General features: G+C 53.8%; 1 protein-coding gene across 1 annotated transcript in view; it reads right to left on the bottom strand.

Moving 5' to 3' along the window:
• Positions 1-25929, bottom strand: part of ZNF423 (zinc finger protein 423) — a 339930-nt gene that overhangs the window by 137711 nt on the left and 176290 nt on the right. The window contains exon 4 of the mRNA XM_079724190.1: positions 3956-7170. Within this exon, the coding sequence (XP_079580316.1) occupies positions 3956-7170 (3215 nt within the window). The remainder of the gene's footprint in view (positions 1-3955; positions 7171-25929) is intronic.

The raw sequence follows: 25929 nt of genomic DNA, 5'->3' as shown, positions 1-25929 counted from the left end.
GTTCACCAGCACCAACACTCACTAAGGCACATGTATACCCATATGCCCCCACCCAAAGATGGCCCTTCGGGCCTTGCATGTGAGACCAGGGATGCCCAGGGTCTGGAGCAGCAGGCACCCAGGCCAGGCTGTGGGACACAGCACGGGGAGAACAGCTGAGGACTCTCACTCTGTCTACCTCTGCCCCCCATCCTCACCCCAACACCTCCTCTGGGTCCGTCTCCCTTTTGCTATCCCCCAAAGACCCCATCCTCCTCTGGAGGTTCAGCCCCCGCTAGGAGACGTCATCACAGAAAAATAGAACTTGGCATTCAAAGCACCTCCTCTGCATAAGCACCTTCCCCGGGGCCCAGCCCAGGAGAGCCAAAGCTGAACCCCGGCACCTTGGCCAGGGCTGCCTTCCCCAGCATGGCCCGAGCGACCCCAGAGGGTCCTGGGGCAGGAAGAGAACATGCTTGAGGATGTGGAGAGGAAAAGGGAAGAAGAGGGGAAAGACAGCCACTGCCGCTGAATTCCCATGATCATGATCGCAACTCACATTTACTGAGCACCTACTACGAGCCTACTATGTGCAGGCACTGTTTATTCGGAATACTCACGATGACTCTGCAAGCTCCACTTTAGGGATGGAGAAAGTGGAGTTTCAAGAGGCTAAATCACTTGGTCAAAGCCTAGCGCTGGTGAGCAGGAGAACTGGGGTTGGACCCCAGGCAGGCGCCCTCCAGAGCCACTGTCTGAGCTGCCGTTCTTGGCTCCATGCCCCAGACCACCCCAGACAGTCCTGCTCTGGGTGACAGAAAGCTGTCACCTGAACAAGCCTGGGAACCTGGCTGTCTGTTTACCCTGCAGGAAGATGGAGTGTGAAAGCACCCAGTCTACCTCCCCACCCCATGCCGGACGGGGCACCGTGGCAATCTGGTGAGTCGATGAGGGCCAGGGTCTGCCCACAAGGGGCTGGAATTGGGGTGATGCCGTTATTACCCGTAAACAGAGGGGGAGGCGGAACCTCACTGCTTTGCTCCAGCCGACAGCAGCCTCGGCCCCATGGGAACCCAGTCCTCAGAGAGCTGGTTGCTATGGATACACTCCCGAGGGTCCCAGCCTGCCAGCCCCCAAGCCCCTGTGCAGCCCCCAGAGTCTGCTCTTGTATGCATGAGCCCTGGGGGAGGGAGGGGTGGGTGAACAGACAGCTGGGCCCCTGCCCCCAGGCGTGCCCAGGCAGGGGACGAGGCCCCAGAGGCTGTGCCTCCGCTGGGGAGGTACCCGGGCTTTGTCTAGCTCCGTTCTGCAAATGGCCCATCTGCCCAGGCCTCTAGATGTGAGTTCCAGCTCCCTTCTCTCTCACAAGACCAGGAATAGGGAGAGGAAGGCCTTCCAGGCTCCCAGAAAACAAGCCCCCTCAGGTTCGTAGTTCTGCACTCCCACGCACAGCTGTCCGTCCTCGGGTACGTGGCTCCACCCTTCTGAGTCTGGGCCCCCTCTGTACCAAAGCCAAGGTCATGGCAAAGGTCCAGGGTGTTGCCATGGAAACAATATAAGAGTGGGTGCCCAAACAGTAGGGGTTTTACGAAGTAGTACTTGATACAGGATCCAGCCTTCAATAGCCAAAGGCTCTGGGGATGCTAGAAGCAGCCCCATGGCCGGCAGGAGCCCCAGTGCGGGCAGGGATGGGGCTGGAGCACCCCTGGGAGAAGGGCATGCAGGGGCCCGGCCGTGCCGCACTGTCCCACCGCATGAGCACCAGGCTGACCACCCTGGACCCCACCCTTGCAACTAGGATGGGCTCCAGAGGTGCTGGCTGAAGGGCTGGTCAAGAGCTCGGGCTGGGGCACCACACACTCCCTGGGCTCCAATCCCTTCTCTGCTTCTTTAAACTGGGGGGCTCACAGCAAACTACCTAATTGTTCCTTGCCTCCTTTTCCTCATCTGTAAAGTGAGTGTTGTAAGGATTAAATAGATAGAAAGTGCCTGGATGTGCCTGGCACATCCTTATTCCTCAATAAATGTGAGGTGTGATTATAAACGGGAAAATAACAAGTGATGGTTGCTACATGCCCAGCACGTCTTTACTCATTTAATCCTCAGGGCAAAACACTAAGGTCAGCAGGGAAACAGTCACAATATTTGACAACTGAGGAGGAACACGCACCGGCCAACCAGAGCAGAGGCTGGTTAAAAAAGCAGAACGACCCCCCGGTCCCTCTCAGGCGATGCCAGCTTTGGAGGTAGACACTATTGCAATTGCTATTACTAGTGGTATTACTATTACCCTCTGGCTTTACAGGTGAGGACCGAAGCCCAGAGAGGTCAAATCGTAAGTGGGTACTGGAAGGGGGAGATTTTAACGCAGGCCATCTGACTCCAGGGCCCAAATCCTCCCCGGTTCACCCACACTGGCTGGCAGCAAGCTGAGGCTCAGGGGGACAGAGCTGGGCAGCCGTGACTGCACTGTGCCCAGGACCTCTGAAGGGTGACCGCTGGCCCCTTACCTAGAGGCTTTGCTCAGTCAAAAGGCCTTAAGAAAGTGGTCCATTTCTGACTCTCCTTGGCTGCCAGGCACACCAGAAATAATGGGCGCGCAGGACAAATTTAATCAACCGATCAATCACCTCTAAAAGGAGCTCTCTGCTACAGACGGGGCTTTGAGGAGAGGCCTCAGGCCCCAGCTGGACACACAGCTCTATCCTCATTCAGACGTTTCTCTCCGCAGCTGGGTGATCTTGGTCAGGGCCTCTGGCTCACTGGCCTCTGTGGAAAGCTGGCCAGGAGACCCCTTAGGGGCCCCCACTGCAGATTCTCCCTTCAGCCTCTCCAGCCATTCTCTCACTCTCTCTCCCCCTCAAAATCCCGGAGTTCCAGGCCCCAGTTCTGATCCCACAGTGAAACACCCTCAGCAGACATCCCTGTCTTCTAGCAGGCACCTGTGGCAGGTGGCCCTTCCCCAAATCCTGCCCCCCTGCCAGTGGTACCAGCAGTGGCCCTCCAGGGAAAGATACCCCCGAGATCTGCCTGGCACCTCCTCGGTCTGGAAACAGACAACACAGACTTGATGGGAATCCCCGGGCCCGTTCTGACACCTGAGGGTCACGCAGCCTCCAGGCCCACTGGCAGGTGCCCCTTGGTCACCATTCCCAGGGCCCATGTGGACCCTCCAGTAGCTCAGACTTCCCCTGCCTCATTGAAACCCACTGGTTATGGGCCTGCGGCTCCCCCCGATCTGGTAGCCCCCAAGGCAGAGACCGTTTCTGACTCTGCTTAGCTGCCAGGCACCCCCAAAATAAAGGGTGCACAGGATAATTTTGACCAATCATCAATCAGTCATTTACGATAACAGTAACTGGGAACATTCCTAGGGCCTTCTATGTACCAGCAACTGCACTGACTATAGTGATGCTGTTGATGGTAACGGTGTCAGCTGGTGATAACTGCTAGCGTGACTGGGCCCTAAGTGCCAGGTTCCAAGCCCTTTATGTGTATATTATCTCCATAAATTGTCAAAGGATTCCTAAATCTAAAGCCTAGAGAACAGACTGACTTGCCCCAGAAGACCCAATAAGCATGTGAATAAGTCCACTCCCAGATCAATGACCAAGATGACCACCAACACTGAGGGAGCACTCACTGCATCAGCCTTTTATCTACATTATGCCACGGGGCCTCTCATAACAATTCTATGAAGTCGAGACAATCATTATTCCCATTTTACAGACGAGCACTTGGCAAATGAGGCCCAGGAAGAAAAATGCCATGTCACACAGGAAGGGAAATGGCAACACTGGGGTTTGAACTCAGCGTCTACTGCAATCAGATGTGCTTAACCGCTGCACAACGGCGCTGCTTCTCTGGGCTACTAGAGGGAACGCCCCCGGGCAACACAGAGCTCAGCACGGGGGCTCCTCTGGGCATGAGCAGAGCCCCAAGGAGCAAGGTCCAGGCTCGGGTGGGCTGCACTTACCCGGGGCACTGGCGATGTCTGGGCGCCTTTCCGGGGCCCGCTGGTCTCTGGAGTGAGGTCACGGTGGTCCACCTGCATGTGGCTCTCCAGGTCCTCGGCGCTCTCGAACTTGACGCTGCACTCGGGGCAGCGGAGGCCGGCGCAGGGCCGGTCGGCAGGCTCGGGTGGGGCCAGGCCACCCACCTGTCCGTTGGAGCTGCGGGCCATGCAGCCGGCGCAGAGGCCATAGGGGAGCCCGTTGACGTCGAGCTTCACCAGGTCCTGCTTGCTGCGAAACTCCTTGAGGCACAGGGCACACTTGTAGAGCTTCTGCAGCCCCTGGCCGCTGGGGGAGGACGCAGCCGAGCTGCCCGCCAGCTTCTGCATGTGGAAGGTGCCGTGGATCTTGAGCTCCAGCGTGGAGGTGACCGTCTGCATGCAGACCACACAGCGGAAGCCTGTGAGGGAGTTGCGCAGGTCGGGGTGCATCTGGCAGTGCTCGATGAACTCCTCCTCGCTCTGCAGGGGCATCTTGCAGATGCGGCAGGTGCCCGTGTCCAGGCTCTTGCTGTGGGTCACCTTGTGCTCAGTGAGCGTCAGCAGCGAGGGGAAGCGCTCGCCACAGATGGGGCACATGTAGTGCTTGGCGGGGCCCCGGTGCGTCTGCAGGTGCTCCCGGAGGCCATTCTCCGAGAAGAAAGTCCGTGAGCACACGTTGCACTTGTGGCTGCCCTTGATGAACTCAGCCTTCTTCCGGGAGCCGTCGTCCTCGCCTGGCCGGATGTTGTGGTCCCGCAGCCTGTGGTTCTGCAGCAGCACCTCCATGGTGTAGGCCGCCCCGCAGATATCGCAGCCGTACATGGGTTCTGACGCGTCCACATCATCCTCGCTCGCCTCGTGGCTGTTGGGCGCCTCGGGGTTCTTCAGCAGCATGCCCTGCAGGTCGGCCGGCTCGGCCTTCTTGGCGGTAGCCGGGGGCACCCCGTTGGCCGTGCCGTTCTCGGTGGCCGCGTCGAACACGCAGTGCTTCTCCCGCAGGTGCTTCTCCAGCAGGATGATGGCGTGGAAGGCCTTGCTGCAGAACTTGCAGTTGTACTTCTTGCTGTGCGTGGTGATGTGGCACTGCAGCTCCACTTCGGTGCTGAAAGTCTCCCCGCAGAAGATGCACTTGTGTGCCTTGGCCGGGTTGCCCAGGTGGCTGTGTTTGACGTGCACCTGCAGGTCGGCCTCCTTGCGGAAGTCCCAGTTGCAGGCCGTGCAGCGGTACATCTTCTTCTCGTTGCTGTGCTTCACCGCCAGGTGCACCTGGATGGACACCTTGGAGTCAAAGACCTCCTGACACAGGGTGCAGTGGTAGAGCACGAAGGTGTGCATGTCCAGCAGGTGCTTCTGCAGGTCGTCCACCGAGGAGAACTGCTTGTCGCAGCTCTCGCACACGTAGTGGGTCGACGTGGTCATGTAGTGCACCGTCAGGTGCTGCAGGAGGGATTCCTGGGAGTCAAAGTCCTCTTTGCACTGGGGGCACGCCTGCTTGCGCAGCAGCAGCTCCAGGTGCAGCTTCAGGTGCGTCTGGAAGCTCTCGAAGTTGGAGAACTTGAGGTCGCACTGATTACAGGGATACTCGCCGTTGGAGATGGAGTTGGCGCTCACCGAAAGCCGCTGCCGCTTCGGGGAAGACACCTCCACGTCGGACGAGACCGGGCTCTGCTCCGCCTTGGACTTCTTGCTGTGGGCCAGCGGGATGTTCTTGTGGTTCTCCTTGATGTGCTTGGTGAGCTTCAGGATGGAGCCGAAGATGGGCGAGTTGGTGCAGTAGGGGCAGGAATAGACCTCCATGAAGGACTGCGCGGGCTGCACGACCGGGGACTCCAGCTTGGCGCTGCCGACGCTGCAGTGGGCCTGCTGGATGTGCTCCGTGAGGGAGGACTCGGTCAGGAAGCCCATGGAGCACTGGTTGCAGAAGAAGGCATTACTGCCGTCGGGTGGGTTGGCGTTGGGGCCGCAGTGGGAGACGCGGATGTGCTCCTGCAGGCTGTTGATGTCGGCGAACATCTCGGGGCAGTAGTTGCAGTGGAAGGCGGAGATGTTACTGAACTGCATTACGGGGTAGGCGTGGTTCTTGTGCAGCTTGCGGACGTGCTCGTTGAGGTTGTAGAGGGTGGGCATGGAGTCTAGGCAGATCTGACACGTGTGGCTCTGCTGTGGCTTATCCGCGTGGATGGTCTTCAGGTGGATCTCCAGCACGGCCAGGCTGTTAAAGTCCCGCTTGGAGCAATAGGGGCAGCTGTAGACCACCTTGGACCAGCCCTGCCCGTCATCCCGCATCTTCTTCTGGCCCCGCAGCGGCTTCAAGGTGGAGTCCGGCGTGGAGCCTCGCTCCACGGAGGCGCTGGAGTCTGGAGTGGCGCTGCTCATGGAGGCCACGCTGCCCAGCACGGGGTCGGGGCTGACGCTGTGGTTGCTGGAGTCGGGCTGCCGGTGGCTGTCCAGGTGGCAGTAGACGCCCTCCACCGAGGAGAACTGCTCGGGGCACATGGGGCACTTGTGTTTCTGGTTGGCGTGGGCTTGGTGGATGTGGGCAAGCAGCGCGTTCTCGTCGACGAAGACCTCGGGGCAGTGGATGCACTGCAGGTCGGCCTTCTCGGAGAGCTGGGGGTGGCGGGTGAGCACGTGCTTCTCCAGCTCCTCAGTCTGGCTGAAGGTGTCCTCGCAGTAGTCGCACATGAAGTCGTCCTTCTTGGCCTCCTTCTCCGACTTGGCCAGGTGCTCCTTGTTCTTCTTGTGGGCCTGCATGTGGCTCTGCAGCGAGCTGGTGGAGGAGAAGCCGCGCTTGCAGACGGTGCACTTGAAGGGCTTGCTGGAGCTGTGGGTCTTCAGGTGGATCTTCAGGTGGTCGCTGCGGGAGAAGGCCGCCTCGCACTCGTGACAGTGGTACTTCTTGTCGCCCGTGTGCAGCTTGATGTGCCGGTCGCGGCTCCTCTTGTGCTTGAAGAGGCGGCTGCAGTAGGTGCACTTGAACGGCAGCTTGTCGCTGTGGATCTGCTCGTGCCTCTTCAAGTAGCTCAGGCGGATGAAGGACTTGTCGCAGAACTGGCAAGGGTACGGCAGGCCCGTGCCCCCTTCCTCCTCACCCAGGCCCAGGTCACACCCATCTCCGATCATCTGCGTGGGTGACGCAACATCCTTGCTGGAGGGAGACGAGGCCACCCAGGAGAGCTGTGGGTCGTCGTCACCATCTGCAGAGGGAAGGCAGAAGAGAGATTAGAGGCAATTCCCAGGGCCGCGAGAAACAAGGACAGAGCCAGCTTCTTGAAAGCTCGCGGGCTGAGGCTGTGCAGCTGGCCAGCTGCTGCAGGGGGAGTGGGGGGAGGGAGTCTGGGGGGCCGGAAGCAAGTGGACATGCGTGCCTTCCAGTCTGCAGAGGGGATGGAAGAAGGGTGGTAGGATAAGCAGGGGACGTGCCTCTCCCCTGGGCAACACCTTCCTGGACCTTGCTGGATGCAGCACCCAGCCCCCCAACAGGAGGTGAGGTCTCAGTCACTTCCCTGATGGGGGGTGGGGGGTGTAGCCTGGGAAAAAAAGTCACCTGAAATGTCTTCAGAGACCATCAGTCCCATAGGCCCAAAGGAGGTAAGTCCCATCACTTGATCAAGACACGGGGGTTGACTCCCCCTCCAACCCCTAGTCTGTGGGGGAAATCCCCCTGGTGCAATGGGACGTAAGCAAAACTCTGCAAGAAAATAAAACGCATTTTAACGAATTCGGCCACACCACAGTCCGTGGGGAAGGGGGGACTGATAAAGCTGGAACTGCTGCTTCAGGCGCACACAGACATGTGAGGCGGAAGTGACAGGCACATGGTATCAGCCCCGAGGGCACACACGGGGGTAAACGAAGGGCACTTGCAGAGGGGCTGCAGGGTTCCCAGCCCAGACCACCCCAAGGGCGGTCGTGTTCTTTGCTCCCCCTCCACCCCTGGATTTGCCCCAAGTTCGCTCAGGACCCTGGGTGACGGCCCGACGGTGCGGTGATCAGAGATGGGGCCAGGACCCAGATGGCCACAGAGCTCAGAGCCTAGTGGGCTCTTAAATCCCCTGTGGCGTGTGAGGACGGGGCCTGCACAGACACCCTATGTGGCCCGCCCTCCCCAGGGACAGGGGCCACCTCCGCACTAGGGGTTGGCCATTTCTGGAAAAAACAAAGGCAAACCGGACACAGCAAATTAAACCAGTGAAGTTTCCCAAGACACGGCGGGGGTTGAACCCAGCCAGCCTGAGCAGGGAGTGAATTCCATGGCTCAAGTTTCGTGTTGGGTGGATTTAAGACTTAATAATGAATGAAACGGACCGCAGGCTGCTACGGGCAGGGGAGAGACAAACAAAGGCTCAGACTCGACTGCACTGACCTTGCTCTTCTAACCCCCGAGGAAACAGACCACGGCCCCCACCTCTGCGGCCCCCAGCCAAGCCAGCTTAGTCTTCGGAAAAGCCTCACAGATGGAACCCAGAAATTCTTGGCCAGAGGCAGCCCAGACCCTCTAGAAGGGAAAGGCAGGGGGACCACATTCCGAGGTTGGGCAGGCACCGGCACGCACACCTGCACGCATAAACACACTCACACACACACAGGTCACACGTCACTCCCACAACTCACACATGAACTCCAACACACCAACACACACTCACACACATGCAGGCATACACACTCATACCCACACACAATAACACACAGTCACATACTCTCACACAAACATATCCATTCCCCTGCAATCACTCCCACACGCACACACAAGCTTGAACATACATGCACACTCACCTGCAGACACACACACACACACACCATCACGGAGACACAGCTCAAACCGCGGGTCCCATACCCCCAGGCTCTCACAGCTGCCAACCCCAAGACTTGGAGAGACAAGCAAGGCCGGCTAAAGGGTCTTTCGGGGTCACTCAGAGCCTGCTCCTAGGGCCCACGCACCACCCTGGTGCCCCCCTGGGGCCTCTGGCCCCGACCGTGTGAAGATCTGCCTGACCCCAGCTGCCACCGCTGGCAGAGCTCTGCCTGGAAGGATGCTGCTCTCCAAAGCTCCCGGCCCAGAGTCCTGCATCTCCCAGCAGCCTCCCTGCCTCTGAAGCCCAGTCACCCAACCCAGAGCAGGGTGCCTCCCAAAGTGAGGGCGCCCGCTCCCCTGGGAGCCTCACATTACAGGGCCTTCAGATGGGAACGACGCAGGGCTGCCAGCTCCTCAGATGAGATGCAGTGGGAGGCGCCCCGGCCCCTGCCGGGTAATTCCCAGCTCTTGCCAGCTGGGCTACGCGGGGCGCAGACAAAGGGACCCAAGGGAAGAGATGGCTGGAGCTGGGGCAGCTGGGGGACGTGCTCCGCCCCCGCCCCCTGGCCGGGCTCCACCAGCTTTTTATTATTTTGATGTCTTAGCTCAGACTCACGCATGCTGCCACGGAGCCCTTCCTGTGTACCTCTGCTAAGGGCTGTTCTAACCACGAAGGAGGCGGGAACCAGGGCCCCTCCCACTGTACAGACGAGGAAACTGAGGCACAACCACAGTGACGTCCCCCAGGGAAGGACAGCACCAGGCCTGTCCACAGTCAGGCCCCTTGACACAGGTCAGTCATACAAGACTACACCTGAGTAGGTGAGACCAGGAGAGGGACCCCCGTGTCAAGCTCCCATGCAGTCATGGGCTGGCTCTCCCTTGAGCCCTGACAGGACCACCAGAATGGCCCATCGTCTGCATTGCAGGGAGGGGCCCCCAAGGCCCGGGAGGTACAGAAGCTGGCTGGAGCTCGCAGGGCTGACGAATGGAAGACAGGCCAGTTCATGGGGGAGGGGCGCAAGGAAGATGCCTTGCCGGAAAGACCAAGCCCGGACACGTCTTTCGGTCACGCTGTCTGAGGATGAGAGCAGACACGTGCACTTGAACCCTGCTTCTCCATTCACCTGTCCACCCCACAAGCGTTCCTCTAAACCCTCAGAGTCAGCTCACACATCTGCAAACAGGGACGTGTTGTGAGGGGTGGATGAGAAAACGTAGTGTGAAGAAGCACTCTTATTCCATGTACATGAACTGTCCAGGCCAGGCACATCTGTAGAGACAGAAAGCAGATTAGTGATTGCCTGAGGCCAGAGGAGGGAGCAGGGATTGACTGCAAATGGGCAAGAGGCATCCTTCTGAGATCATGGAAATGCCTGAAAGCTGGACTGCGGTGAGGACTGCACAGCTCTGTGAATTTACTTAAAAGTCACTGAATTGCTCACTTAAAACAAATGAATGATATGGTATGCAAATTATACTTCAATAAAACTGATAAACAAAAGCACTATTTGGCCAATAATAATAACTAGCACAAATGAGTACCACTAGTGCTAATAAAATTAGCAGCTACATTTAGTGAGCACGTCCCAAGTGCCAGCACTCTGCTAAGTGCTTCTATTACCACAATTAATCTCTTTTCATCCTCCCACTGGTAACATCCCATTTTTGAGATGAGGAAGCTGAGGCTCAGTGAGGTGAGTAACCTGCCCTGAGTCACACAGCCGGATGTCCCAGTGGTGTTTGACCAGGATTGTGGGGTCTACTCTCACCCTGCTCCACCTGCAACCCCACCCAGTCTTTGAGAAGAAGCAGCAACCTGTCCCAGCACCACAGTCCCCGAGGTTCATTGCGGGGCTGCCTGGCTGGCTTTATTTTTCTGCAAAGAGGTCTCAAAACTAAAGCAAAGCACATTATTCTGGGAACAACAAACTGAGCAACTGCTGAGATTATAATCATCTGAATTGAAACGAAAATAAGGCTCCTTAAACTGAAAAGATCCAATCAGGGGAAACGGGCATGTTGACAAATAAAGACCCAACTCAGATTGCCCTGTTTAAAGCCTTTTACCTTAACAACGTTTAACCTTGACTGCTGCCGCCCCATCCCTCCAAATGCATTTTGTTTGGGGGGCACTTAGCTTACTCTTCTAGGAGCAGACTGGAGAGATGACTGGGGCCAGCACACTCAGGATGGATGGGCAGGGAGGTCGGCAGATGAAGGGGGGTCCTTTTCTTACAGCGGCAACACTCCCCTCATGCTGACTGTTAGACATCACACAGTGCAGCCGGTGCAGCACACGCCCTCAGGCAGATGTGCAGAAAGGGAAGGGGTGCAGAAACAGGATGAAGGCAACCCCAAGGTCCCCTTCAACTTGAATGTTTCAGAGCTCAGGGAGAAGGTAGTTTCAAGGAAAGTCCAGCTTGACCAAGCACCTTTTCACGTCCAAGTGAATACTTTGATAGAGTCTACTATGTGCCAGGCACTCTTTTAAAAGCTTTACGTGTGTTAACCCATTCAGTCCTCTCAACAGCCCAATGAGATAGGCACTATTATTATTATTGAGTATTTCCCTGATCAGGTGAGAAAACTGAGGCACAGAGAGGTTGAGTAACTTGCCTAAAGCCACACAGCTTGCAGGCAGGAGAGCCAGGATTCAAACCCAGTTAGTTGGTTCTGAGTCGGTGCTTTCACCCACCATGCTGCCCTGCCTCTCTCCTTTGGGAGGGGGCACTGTCACATGAGAATATCAGGAGGGAAACCCAGTGACTAATGCCAGATCCTTGGCCTCCCCCTCCCCCTAGAATGAGTACAAAGAAATATAACAAAGTACATAGAAAAATCACTTTCAAAAAGGAAATTAAAGTCATTTAAAAAGGACTAATCCTGAAAAAGGCCTGATAGGAAATGGGTTATATGGGGCTTTTGCAGTCTGCTGCAGGAAGAGAACGAAAATAAGCATAAAAGAGGGGAGGAATTTCGATAAAAACTCAATTATGTAGAAAAAAGAACATTAACTGGGCTTCAGGATACATCAGTGGCAGAAAGAGTCAGGTGGACCCCAAGCTCACATGGCCACACTTGGTGAATTCCACAGGCTGAGGCCACAGCCACGACAACGTGGCCTCAGACACACCTTGTCTGGGCAGAGCAGAGTGGCCGCCACCCAGGATGGCTGGGACTCTCAGCTCCACGCTCCTCCAGTCACAGAGAATCAAGATCGGGGCTGCCGAGGAAGTACCTGGATGCAGGAGAGAGAGTAGCTAGCCCACAGGCCCAGAGGAGTGAGCGGAAAGGGGGACCTTCCTGCAGCGAGGGGCACAGGCTGAGGAGGGAGGGAGCCCTCTGTCACTGAAGTTGTGCTAGAGGAATAAACGGCTCTGAAAAGAACAGTGAGGGGGGAGGTGTAAACAGCCAATGCCCAAGCAGCTCCAGGTTTCTAGGACATTCCTGGGATGGGCAGGTCCATTCAAGTGAATAAAAATGACCACCAGCCTCCAGAGGGGACAAAAGCTGAGCAGTCCCAGGAGTGAAGTTTCCATCAACTCCACAAGTGCCCCCAGTGTGGGGTACTGTGCTGGGGATTGAGGGCTCACTCAAGTGCACCCAACCTGGGCGCTGCCCCATGGATACTCCAGACCATGCATAGCAGGCAGACTTGGGACAAGCAAGGGGCCTGGGGGAGACACGCTGGGGCAGAGGAAAGAGCACTGGACAGAGAGTCCAGCAGGAAACCTGGCCTTCAGCTGCCTCCATGTAATATGGGAAGTTGGAATTTGAGCCTCTGGATGAATATAAAAGTCATTTTGGACAATATTCCAATCATCCATAATAGCCACAAAAAGGCTCGACAATTCCTCACGAAGCCCCAAAAGGTCTCCTTGCTATTCACCCAATTCCTTGGGAAAATGAAGATTGCTATGGAGGCAAGTTCCCTCCCCACAAGACAAAGCTCTATGGTGCTCCAGGTAGAGCCTCCCCTCTGTTCCCATTGGGAATTCCAGGAATGGGAATAACTGTGGCCCTTCCCCAAGCTCGGAGAAACAGGACTCCAGACTCAGGAACCATCTACGCCAATCCCACTTGATATAGAGGAAGAAGCTGAGGCCCAGAGAGAGAAAAAAACTTCCAGGGACAGTAAATTGTTAGTGGTCACCTCGAATACTGTGTTCAGGAGGATTCTGAGGCCCTATCTGGGCTCAGAAGAAATTAGTGCTGAAATCAATTGGTAATGTCTGCCACGAGCAGGGGCGTGCACAAGTGGAATGTTCAAAGAGCGGGGAGCAAATTGGAGGAGGAGGTCTCCTGATTCCCAGTGCTAGAGAAGAAGCCTTTAACCATCAGGTTTTCTCTTTCGAGAAGGGAACTGTGCATCCCCTCTGAAAAGGAGGCTTTAGGGCAGGATCACCAAAATCCTGTAGTTCAAGCAGAGACAACAGCATTTGACAGGTACTGTGGAACTGTGTTATAGTCTAGAGAGGGGTCTCCAGCCAGGCATAAGGGTCAGCAGGTCCAACCCTGCTGATGGTGAGGTCCACCCAAAGTGGGCACAAAGCAGCCCGGGCATCCTGGGAGGGCAGATCAATGCTCCCCAGAGCCTGAGGTGACAAAAGCTGCAAGACATGAATGTGCTTCAGGACACACCACTGACTGCACTTCCCACAGAGGCAGCCAGGACCAGACAGGTGGCTTCCAGACATGAAACGATGCAAATTCAGCTGGAGGAACATCTGGGTGAATTGTTGATCTCTTCTTAGGAAACTTCAAATCTCTACCCATCTGTCTCTCTGCGCTCCCCGTAAACCTGGTGTAGCAGAGGGATCTGTGGGGAGCCTGGATCTGTGAAAAACTCAATCCCAGAGGTCACTCTGTTGCTGGGAGGGTGGGAGTACTTCTGCCTCTGTGACACGGCTGGACTGGGCAATCTCTGAGGCCTTTTCCTGGGGCTGCTTCCAGTAAACTGTGGTGTGAGCTTCCTGAGAGGCCCAGCACAGTTAACCCCTGGACCAGAGTGGGGTCCTGGATCCCATGGTATGAAGGCCCAGTAGGAGACGGAAGCTGCCAGGCCAGAGCTCCCAGCTGGGTGGGGCATCCTCACTGTCTCCATGCCTACCAGGGACTCAGCCCCCAGAGGCAGCATCCAGACTCAAACTAGGCCCAGGGGGGCCCACTGACAAGAAGGCGACACGAGTGCCTGTCGTGGTCCTTACCTCTTACCAGGTGACAAAGCTGGCCATCCATCCCAGAATACTCTGCAACTCAGTTATATGCACACATGTAGGATCAGTGCAAGGGGGAGGGGAGGCAAGAGGAAGTTAACGGGCCATCACTCATCTTATTTAACACAGACGGGGAAACAGAGGCCACAGAGCAGGAGCAGACAGATCCAGAACTAAACTCATAAAAACCACAGTAGTTACTATTTATGGAACATTTTCTATAAACCAGATCCTTTGCCAGCATTTTCTCGTTTGATTCTCACAATATCGCTATGAGGTAGGTGCTATTACATCCCCTTCTTTCTAACCGTGCAAACTGAGACTCCAAGAAGGAAAGCAACTTTCTGAGCACATGGAGTTACCAAGTGGCAAATGTACCACTACCCCCACCCCAAATCCACTCACTAGCCACTAGACTACACTGCCTCTCCAGGCCCTGAGTGCCGGTTCAGGGCCTGCCCCACTGCAGAAGCTGCTCAGTACCAACCCCTACAACTCAAGGACAGCCAAGAAGAGGTCCTCACACTATATAACCCCACCCGCCACAAAGACAAAGACATGTCCCAAAGTGGGCAGAGTCGGTGGCTGGCTTTACCAAGCTGGATTACCCGAGGCTGGCTCTGATGCCAAGCACCAATGAATGTAGCTGGCCTCTTGCCTCACTTGGTGGCAGACAGAGCAGGATGCTTAAATAATCTGTGCAGAGGTTGTGGTAGGCAAGGTAATGCCCCCCACAACAAGATGTTCATATCCTAATCCCCAGAACCTAGGAATATGTTACATTACATGGCAAAGGTGAATTAAGGTTGCAGATAGAATTAAGGATGCCAATTAGATGACCTTCGGATAAAGAGATTATACTAAATTACCTGGGAGAGCCCAATGTAATCAAAAGGGTCCTTAATGCAGAGGAGGGAGGCAAAAGAGGAAGTCAGAGTGACACAATTGTTGGCTTCAAAGATGGAAGGGGGCCACAAGCCAAGGAATGTGGGCAGACTCTAAAAAATGGGAAAGGCATGAAAACAGATTCTCTCCAGAGCCTTCAGAAAGGAACACAGCCCTGCGGTTTTAGCCCAGTGAGATCCATGTCAGACTTCGGATTTACAGAACTATGATATAATAATTTGTTCTTGTTTTAAGCCGGTTAAGTCCATGCTAATTTGTTACAGCAGCAATAGAAAACGAATACAGATATTGGTACCAAGAGAGGGGTGATGCTATTACAAATACCTGAAAAGTGCGGAAGTGGCTTTGGAATTGGGCAGCGACTAGAAGAATTTTCAGGAGTGTGGTAGAAAAAGCCTATATTGCCTTTAAAAGATTATTCATAGGGCTTCCCGGGTGGCGCAGTGGTTGAGAGTCCACCTGCCGATGCAGGGGACACAGGTTCGTGCCCCGGTCTGGGAGGATCCCACATGCCGTGGAGCAACTAAGCCCGTGAGCCATGGCTGCTGAGCCTGCGCGTCCGGAGCCTGTGCTCCACAACGGGAGAGGCCACAGCAGTGAGAGGCCCGCGTACCGCAAAAAAAAAAAAAAAAAAAAGATTATTCATAGAAAAACTGACTCTGTTAGTGAAGACTCAAAAGGAAGTAAGGAGTACATTTGAGAAAACCTAAGTCACCGTAAAAAATACCTAAATCATCATGAACAAATGGATAAGAGAAACATGAACATTAAAGGCACACATTAAAGGCACTGATGGTGAGGGCTTAGAAGATGAGGAACTTGATATTGGAAACTGGAAGAAAGGGATCCTTGTTATACAGTGCCAGGAAGCTTTAGGGAATCATGTCCCACAGTTATGTGGAAAACAGGACTTGTGATGGATAAAAATGGATATTTAGCTGAGGGGATTTCCAAGCAACATATTGAAGGTATGGCCTGTTTTCTTCTTGCTGCTTTTAGTGGAGAGGAAAGAGATGGATTGAGAGAAGAACTGTTATGCAAAAAGAACCAGGAATTGATGATTTTGGAAATTCTCAGCCTAACCAAATTGCAAAAGACATTATAATTAAGAGATTCACTATCAGCAAATCATGCTCTAGGGAAAAGACTGAGGGTGTAACTATACATTTTGCTAATATCTCAGAAGAATCAAAAGGTTGGAACACTCAGTAACACAAAAGACTCTTTGAAGAGATTAAGAATGTGACTCACATATCCTCTATGTCAAAGCAGAGAACATCTAGGAAATTTGGGGGCATTTCCCTGGAGCCATCCCAGAAGAAGCCAAAAGTAGAGATCAGATTATCTAGAAAAAAATCTATGTAGGGACCTCTTGTCTAACGGCGTAGATCCCCCATGACATACACGGGAGACCCACAAGCTTCTTGAAAATTTTATACCAGCAGAAACACTGCCAGCTTGGACCAAAAAGGAGATGGAAGAAGGCTGAGGAACCCCCCAAATTCTACAGGCAGGAAATAGGCTAATAAAATTACTCAGCTGCAAACATGTGATAATTTCCATTTAAAAAAAGAAAAAACAAACAAAAAAGATAACTCAGGCGGCAAAGCCAGAGAGTAGAACGTTGAGCCCAGAGGGTGGTACCATGAGCCATAATGGATGAGATCACTACTAGACTAGGTTCAGATTCTGGCACTGAATAACCATAGGGATGTATGTAGAGGCAAGTACACCCATCCCCTCTTGTTCTTTCATTTTCCCAACTCTTGAGAGTGGGAATCTGATGAATTGGTCTCTAAGAGCCTTTGTAGCTCTAAGAGTCTGTGGTCAACTAGTGATGGCTTCCCTGGGTACAGGAATGAGGAATGCCAGATAGTAGGTATCCCAGCTTCCTGCTGGATATCTCCCAGTTTGTGTTCTTTCCCTCGGCACATATTTGTTGAGTCTGCTCTATATGCCTGGACCTCTGAGGGTTGCAGAAGGTACCTAGCATTCTTAGGTTTCTCTGCTCTTGTCTGCCCAACCTCTCTGTCAATTAGTTACTGTCTCAAGTTTCAACTCTAAACCAATGCTTTGCCACTTTGAAGCACTTTAAAAGAGGGGGGAGGGCTTCCCTGGTGGTGCAGTGGTTGAGAGTCCGCCTGCCGATGCACGGGACACGGGTTCGTGCCCCGGTCCGGGAAGATCCCACATGCCGTGGAGCGGCTGGGCCCGTGAGCCATGGCCGCTGAGCCTGCGCTCCGCAACGGGAGAGGCCACAACAGTGAGAGGCCCGCATACCGCAAAAAAAAAAAAAAAAAAAAAAGCGGGGCGGGGGGGACCTTTCACGTAAGCAGTAGTCAGTAGTGCATGTAGATATTTGATTTTCCTAAAGGGACATTTGAGGGTATGGTGTAAAGGTTGGAGGCCCAACCCCTTAGAAATCAAGAGTCCACCCTGAGAAGAAAGGGGAAAGGGCAGCTGGAGGGTCTTTCCTCAGAGGTAGGCCAAGGAGCTTCAGAAAGGATACCAGGAGCTGACATGGCTCCACCTAAAATCTTGAATTAGAATTATGCTTTTAGGGCTTCCCTGGTGGCGCAGTGGTTGAGAGTCCGCCTGCCGATGCAGGGGACACGGGTTCGTGCCCCGGTTCAGGAAGATGCCACATGCCGCAGAGCGGCTGGGCCCGTGAGCCATGGCCGCTGGGCCTGCGCGTCCGGAGCCTGTGCTCCGCAACGGGAGAGGCCACAACAGTGAGAGGCCAGCGTACCGCCAAAAAAAAAAAAGAATTATGCTTTTAGTAAAAATAACAGCAATTTGTATTCACCCTTCCCTGCTCCAGGGAGCTCAGAGTGCCTTTGCAGCTATGATCTCATCATCACCAATAAGGCCACAGACAGGGAAAGCAGGGATCATTCTTTCAGTTTGGGAATAAAAACTAAGCAGGTTGGGCGGGGCTGGTGCTCAAGGGTCAACAGGCAGCATGAGGGTGGAGGCTGGCATGCAGAGGTCAGTGGCCCCAAACTGAGAGGAGGAGCTGGCCCTGGTGGGTGAAGGGTGGGGTCCTATTCTTTGTCCCACCTCTAAGGGACACTTGGCACATATCCTTGAGGGCCCACAGACCTCCCAACAGACTGAAAGCCATAGCCCGGCATGCCTTTTTCTAGCTGTCTCTAGGGGCTGCTGAAATGCCACCTGACAGCAAATAACTGCCATCCAGGCCCTTAATAAACCTTCTGGGGAACAAAAACCATCAGCATTATTTTGAAGAGACTCAGTCAGTCTCAAGGAGACATCAGCCACTGGGAGACAGCAGAGCCATATTTTGAGAGTATGGGCTCGCTTAGACTGAGCTGCCACTCATTGGCTGTGTGATGGTTGTCAAGTCACTGCACCTCTCTGAGCCTCCATTTCCTCAACCATAGGATGGGGATAACAAGAGTGTCTACCTTACAAAATGGGTAATGTGTATATGCTGCTAAGCATTCAATAAATGAAGGAGGTTACTAGTGTAACTTATACTATTTTCATTAATTGTAAATCCCATCAACTGTATGGCATTTAAAATTTTACACAGCATTTTCACACCCATTATCCCTTTGACGTTGGAGCAGCTACTCATGGTTGAGGTAGTGGTGGTGGTTGTTATTTCCATATTACAAGTAAGCTGGGTGCCACACACCCAGGGATCCTGGGATGGAACCCAGCATCCCACCCAGCCTGTGTCCCTCTTTCACACTCAAAGGATCTGGGTTTACACAGTAAGCTGCGTGGTCAACCCCACGGATGAGGAAACAGAACAGAGAGGTTAGATCAAACACCGATGTCACAGAGCAGATGGTAAATGGAAACGCTGGGACTGGACTCCCAGCTGGACTGAGAGAAATGATGATCTGAGCAGGGGGACACAGATCACTGTGACTGTCCTCTCACCAGATGGTCTGGGGACCACCCAGTTATCAGTTATTTTGTAAAAATGCCAACATTTAGAAATCAAGAACACTCAAAGTTTTTTAAAACATCCACTTCTGAGTTTTCTGGAGGGAGAAGGTAAAGACCTGCAGACACAGGACCTGCATTTGGTGCAGCCATGACAGAGCAGAACTGCAGCTCCCCATTAGAACCAGGTGCTCACTCTCCTGTTTGTCCACACCCACGGGGCTCCCTTCCTCATCATGAGGAGTCCTGGGCCCCAAAGGCACTTGTGTTTGCTTGGCAGCTGAGTCCAGCAGCTGGACTTAGGAGCCTTAGACTCCCAGCTCCATCAAGTTAATGAACCTCCTCAGTTGTACAGAAGAAGAAACCTGCCTCAGTTTCCTCATCTGCAAAATGGGAATAATAATAATAGTCCCAATTATAGAGTTGCTATGCAGATGAAATAAGTGAATATTTGTAACAGGTTATATATGGAGAAATGCTCTATAAAATAAAAATAGTCACTGGCTACTGGCTCCCAGCTCAACATAAGGTCACAGGGCAGAGAAAGGGAGAGAGAGACAGGCAAGAGAGGCAGGCAATGGCCATGATGGTTTCAATGGGCACAAGACAGTGAGGGGTCCCACCTCCCTGAGTTCTGATTAACAACCAGGAAGGTCTAAGTTAAGGACAAGCAGTTACCCCCCTACAGAAGATGATTTTCTAAGCAAAAGACACTCAACCTGCATAAAGGCCCATCGGGCCCTTGCCATTTACAACCCCAGGACATCAGAGAGGAAAGAAGCCTACAAAAGCCCCCAGCCCAACCCCCTCATCGTATAGACAGAAAACTCAGGCACCAGCAGCCTCGCTAGCACTTGGACCCGGGTCTCCAGGCTCACGGTGGAGGGCGTGGGGGATGAGGCCTGACTCCCAGAGCACCCCTGTCCCTCACCCACTAGGCTGCCATCCCAAAGGGCTGCTGGACACCCAGGACAGGAAGGGGACATGTGCCTTTCCCCTTGAAGCCTCTGACCTCACAGAACACACAGCCTGCCCGGTTGCTCCATCCCTTAGACAAATTTACTTAGCACTGATACTGAAAATGCAATTGAGCTTGAGTTTTATTGCAGAAATTAAACATACCAGGAAAAAAAAAATAAGAGCACTCGTCAACTCGCCCGAGAGCTGGCGGTGATCAAACTAGCTAAGGTGGAGTGTCACGATAGGCTCCTGCCGGGGAAGAAGGGCCCCAATATTCCCCCACGAGCCCCAAAGATGGGGCTCTTGTTACTAGCAGAGGGGCTCTGGAAGGCTTTTCCATCAGCCCCCTGGCCGGGCCCCCTGCACTCCCCGACCTCACCCCACCAGCCTCCCACCGTCGCGGCTGCAGAGTCTCCCAAGTCACCTCCATGAGCTTTCACGAAATGACACCACCAAGGGCCGGAGCAAAGGGCTCTCTGCTCGACTCGAGAGAGAGCAAGATGCTTTCAGGGTTGAATCACTGTTTTTCTTTCCTCCCTTTGGAGATCGGCAGAGCCCACATTCGGCCGTGTTCGTGGACCTGGGACTGGAAACAGCTGCGCTCTAATTACATGTAAAGTGTACCAAAACATCCTTTTTATCACAGACTGGAAATCTGTTAGCATCTGTCTCTCCTTTGTTTCTTCCACAAGATACAAGCTTGTTTCTACATTTTTCTCACCTGTAGCGGTGATTAAAATTCATTATAAATGAAAGGAGTGAACAGAGAAACAAGTTCCTCTGTGTACCCTTCTAAACTCAAATTAGAAACAGCTGTTTGCTAATTCATGCAGCGATGTTTTGTCGTGCTCTGTGAATCAATAATAACTCACCTTATTGCTGCAGAAATTTTTGGATAATCCATATATTTAATTCGGCGTTGGGTTCCCCAGGCAGGAATGTGGTGGCAGAACCTCCCAGCTGCCCTCAGGTGGGCACGAGGGGACTCTGGTTCACTCCCTGGAGACGTCCACGCTGCCCCGGCAAAGAACCCCAAACTCGGAAGCACCCAGCACCTCTCCCCTAGACACGGGTCCTGGCAGGACCAGAAGGAAACCCAAAACAGTCTCCTCATCTCCTCCCCTCCCTGGAACCAGACAAAAAAAAAAAAAAAAAAAAAAACCCAACTCTGATTAAACGCAAACCACACACATCCTCCAGCCACTGGAGGGAACAGCAAAATTAAACCTCTAATTGGTACACGGAACAATTTAAAACTATTAAGTATAGGTGAAGCTTTTCTGTAAGAAAATACTCCTTTGATTAGGATTAAGTTTATTTGGATAGCATTCTTCCCTTCCCTACGTTATAGCTGCAGATGTCAGAGTTGCAGTCTGGAAGTCCTCGAATTTTTTGAGAAGTGTTCAGGCATCTCCTCAGCCAACTTCAGAGGAAAGAGCATGTGGCATCCAGAGCTGCAGCCCTACCTGAGGCTCTGAGAGGGAGAGGATGTTCTTTCTCCTTTGTGGGGAGGGAGGTGAGCAACACGTTCAGAGGCCTGTACTGCCCCCACGGCACGCCCGGCCTGATCAGCAGGGGCTCCTCCCTCAAGACACTGCCCCCAGGAAGCCTTCCCTGACTCCCTCTGCCACCACTGGTGCCCTTCCCTGACCTTGGGGGCACTGCCATCAGGCCACTTTTCACCCTGCACTGTGGCACTTGGCATCACTGTCTATTTTGAGTCCTTGGGGAGCCCCTGCATCCCCCTCATTCTTTCAGGTCTGAAACATAGTCACACTGAGCCACTTTTTGAACCTCAGACTGGTATCACTGCCCACGGCCCAGTCCCACCCTGCAGCCACCAACCACAGAGCCCTCCGTGAGTGCCAGGCATGGCGCCAGGCTCTTCATAAGCTTTACCTCATTAAACCCCCACCTCCATCCTACGTGGTGCCCACCATCATTTTCCCCGTTCTACAGATCAGACACCCGAGACTCAGAGAGGGCAAAGGCCCCGAGATCACAGCAGGTAGTGGAAAAAGCCTGGAGTGATCCCATATTTCTCCAGAAAGCCATCAAACTGAGGAGACAGCAGTCCAATGCGTCCAGGGGGTCTGCCTAGCGCAGCTCACACTCATCTGCAGGGCTCTAGGGAGCTTTCCCTTGGGGGAGGCCCAGACAGCTCCCTCCCGGGCAGGATCAGGGAATTGTGAGCAGGGAGGTGCCATATGCTGGGAGGCAGGGGCACTCCAATTGTGCTTTGAGGAAGGAGGAGGCTCTCCACTGACCCGCGTCCCCCAAACATGGGATGTGCACCATCGTTAGAACCCGTGGTGATTTAGGGGGCAGCCTAACACTGATGCGCAAAGTGAGAAAGTTCATGCGCCTTCAATTCCCTTTTCAGCCATCAGGCAGAGGAGAAGGACTCCACTTGGTGCCGTGTCCTTAATTTCTCTCTAACGTTCCAACAAAGAGAGAATAGACCCCAAGGCTCAGGGTTTTCAGAATGCCAGAGCTCTGGCTGGAATAACTTGAACGTGGGCTTTTCTTTGGGTCTGTTTTCAATTTACTTTTAAGGTCACTGCCTACTTACAGCAAATAATACTGATTTTCCATTGGCAGAATTAAGTAAATAAAGTACAAAAAGAGGACTTAAAGAAAACTACTAGGTAAATCATAGCACCAGTGATACGGAAATCTTACAAAAATTATGGCAGAGGGATACAAATGACCAAAGCCTGGGACATCCAGTGTACAAGTGAGCGTGGAAGTTGGAAATCTCAGGAAAAGCAGGCAGAAGTCTACGTGGTCTCTCCAGGGCTTTGCCCCTGATATGATTTTCCAGCCGCAGCTCCTCCAGGGAGAAGACATGAGAGACGGTGCCAGGTAGGGCCTGGGAGCTGAAGCTCAGGAATAGCTGTCCTAAGAGCCTGCTGCTACACCCGGCCCCACTCAGCAGCCCTCCACCCCTCAGGCCATGCCCCCCAGTCCCCAGAGACCTGGCTCAGCTCTGCGTTCACAGCAATCAGGGCAGGTGGCAGGGGGAGGTCACAGGCAGGGCATCTGGGCGAGGCCTGAGACAGGTTCAGGAGGTCTCAATGCTCCCTGAGGGAGGGAGGCCCCGGGGAGAATCAGAGCTCATCCACACAGGAGCTGCCGCCTCCCCTCCAGGTCTGGTTGGCCCCAAGCAGAACAGAGCAAATCCCACAGCACTGGCCCCGGGCCTCTCCCAGCGGGCTGGACCAGCACTGGACCAGCACCTTGGTTCTGGGGCTGCTTCCAGCCCCAAGCAGCTGTGTGACCTTGGGAAAACCCCTGGCCTCTGGGCTCTCCTCACCTCATTTACAGAACACAGCTTGTATCCTGACTTTCTTACTGGAGGTGTGGACAGAGGAAGTATTCAATGAAGGTAAAGAATGTGAATAAATGACCAGATTCGTATTATAATTTTCACAAAAGCCAGTATCAGAGAAAACCACATGGTGCTTCTAACCTAGAACTTGAAGCGTCTAACGTAGAGCTCAAAGACATGGAAAGATGATTAATAAGTATGTTATGTTTCATATTAAATATGTACATACATGCCATACATGCCTATAACATATGGATAATAAATGACATTTATTATGTGCTAGACATTCCTTGTTTGCTCCATGTCACACGTTGTCACATTTAATATTCACAACAGTCTGAGGAGTTATTATTGCCAGCCCCCACTCTGCAGATGAGAAAACTGAGGCTTACAAAGGTTAATTAACACTTCCAGGGTCCTACAGGTCAGAAATGGCCGAGCTGGGCTTTGAATGTGGGTCACCTGACCTCACAGGCTGTGCTTTTAATCACCCTGAGATGCTGTGTGTGCGAATCACCATATGGGAGTGAAGGAAATTGAGTGGGTGACACCTGCTCAGAAGCAAGAACATCCCCGCCCCCCCCACTCCGGAGCCAGCTTCATGTAGAGCCCAGGCTGGACGCCCAATCAAGAACCCCGGGAGGATGTCAGGGTCGAGTCCTCATTTTTAGCCCAGACACATCTTGGGGGACACTCTCCGTGGGCTGGGAGGGTCAGACTTCTGCAGACAAGGCAGGCGTGCTGTCTGACCTCGAAGCCCGGATCTGCTGTTTTTCACCTCAGTCAAATCCATAGAGAACCAGCTCAAGGATCCCCCCAGCATCTGGAGAACTGAGGAGCCTCCCACAGCTGGGAGGATGGAAGCACTCCCCCAAAATACTCGCTCTCTTTGCCCCGTGATGTGTCCGCGGCCCTCTTGGCAATCCCGCAAGGCCGTCACAGCTTGGTCCCTTTGCACAGAAGAACACACTGGGGATGGAGAGTGGAGGGGCTTGCCTCGGCAGGCGCCCCAGGCACGTGCATCACAGCCCTCGGCCACTCGGCCCAGCCGCAGCTGCGGTGGACGGTCTGAGCACTGGGGCCTGAGCCCCCGACTCAGGCTCTCACCTCCAGGGCTCTGCCTCTCTCCAGAAGGTGGTCCTCAACCAAAGGGGGACTGGAGCCTGCGGGGCATCTTGCACATACAGGAAGGTCCCAGCAGAATCGAGCCCAGGGGTCCGCAGCCGTGACCTTAACACTCCTCCTCAATACTGACCTTTCCCTTCCCTTCCTCTCTCTCCCTGTCCCTCGCTCCTGCTTCCTAGAGCACCTACCTCCCCATCGTAGAACCTGGACCCAAGTCCTGGCCTCAAGCTCTACATTCAGGAAACCCATCCACGACACTTACCTACGGTGGTGGCGCCAGATTCGGAAGCCGAGTCCATCCAGCGATTCCCCAGGCTCGGGTCACCTTCCAGACTTGTGCCCTATTTGTTTACTTACTTACTTTTATTACTGTCACTCAACTTTGTCCTTTCACCTGCTTTAGGCCTACCAGTGCTACCTACCTGAGCGTAATCCCAAATAATTATCTTGATGGAATCGTGGGTATGATGTTTTGTAATGTCCATTAAAATACACACATAATTACCTTTTTAAAAATTGCATGGGGCTTCCCTGGTGGCGCAGTGGTTGAGAGTCCGCCTGCCGATGCAGGGGACACGGGTTCGTGCCCCGGTCCGGGAGGATCCCACATGCCGCGGAGCGGCTAGGCCCGTGAGCCATGGCCACTGAGCCTGCGCATCCGGAGCCTGTGCTCCGTGACGGGAGAGGCCACAGCAGTGAGAGGCCCGCGTATCGCAAAAAAAAAAAAAAAAAAAAAAAAAAAAATCACATGAACCATCTAAAATTGGGCTGCCCATCCCTAAAAGTGCCTCGGGCTCCCCACTGTGAGGCTCCTCCTCTGGCCTCCACTTCGCACAGGACTGCAGCTCGCGGTGTGCCCCTCCCCCCACTCCAGAGGCTGGGAGCGTGCTGGGGGTGGTGGCGTGGTGTGCCCAGCACAGCACCTGGCCAGAGGCAGGCAGGGGAGAAGAGGCGGGCTGGGCCCCGAAAAGGAGGAAGAGCCCTAGGATTCCCCACCGATGTGCTGGTGCCAGCAACGCAGCCACTCTGCGGGTCCCACTCACCCTTCATACTCAGCCAGTCTGCGACTGAGCAGAGAAAATTTCAATTTTCCCTGCATTTTCATGTCTCAGCCTCCAGAAAAATTGCCATTGTGGGTTTTGTTGCTGAGCTGTCAACCCTCGATGACTGAGACTGCTCCGGCCCCACCTGGGTTGGGAGGAGATTAAAGCAGCCTGGGGAAGGCCCTGAGTGCAGGGGCAGCAGCTGGGGAGGTGGCCACCTGGCCCGGGACCACGGTGTGAAGGAGGAGCCCCGGGTGGCTGGGCTGGCATGACAGGCGCCGTCCCCTGACTCGACTTCCAAGTGTGGGGCAAGGCAGCTGCAGTCCCAGACATCACAACTGGGGCATGCAGTCCCCTGGTCCCTTCTCAGCATCGCGGACCCTTCCCTAGGCACCCCTACCCCCTGCTGCCACCTCTGCTTTTTCAGCCTGAATGGCCACCACGTCCTTATGCTGTAACCAAGCCCTCATCTTACCCTACACTGTGCCCACTGTCATAAATAGACTTGAAAATCATCATAAACTATGTTCACTGAGCACTTACTATATGCCATGCTCACTTTTTTGTTTATTTATATTATTAAGCATAAATGTTTTGTGTGTATTAATGCATTTAAACCACACATAATCCTTTCACTAGACACATTTTACAAATGAGGA

The sequence above is a fragment of the Hyperoodon ampullatus genome (assembly GCF_949752795.1).
Source record: "Hyperoodon ampullatus genome assembly, chromosome: 18".
Taxonomy (NCBI): domain Eukaryota; kingdom Metazoa; phylum Chordata; class Mammalia; order Artiodactyla; family Ziphiidae; genus Hyperoodon; species Hyperoodon ampullatus.
This window is presented reverse-complemented; position numbering and strand designations above follow the sequence as displayed.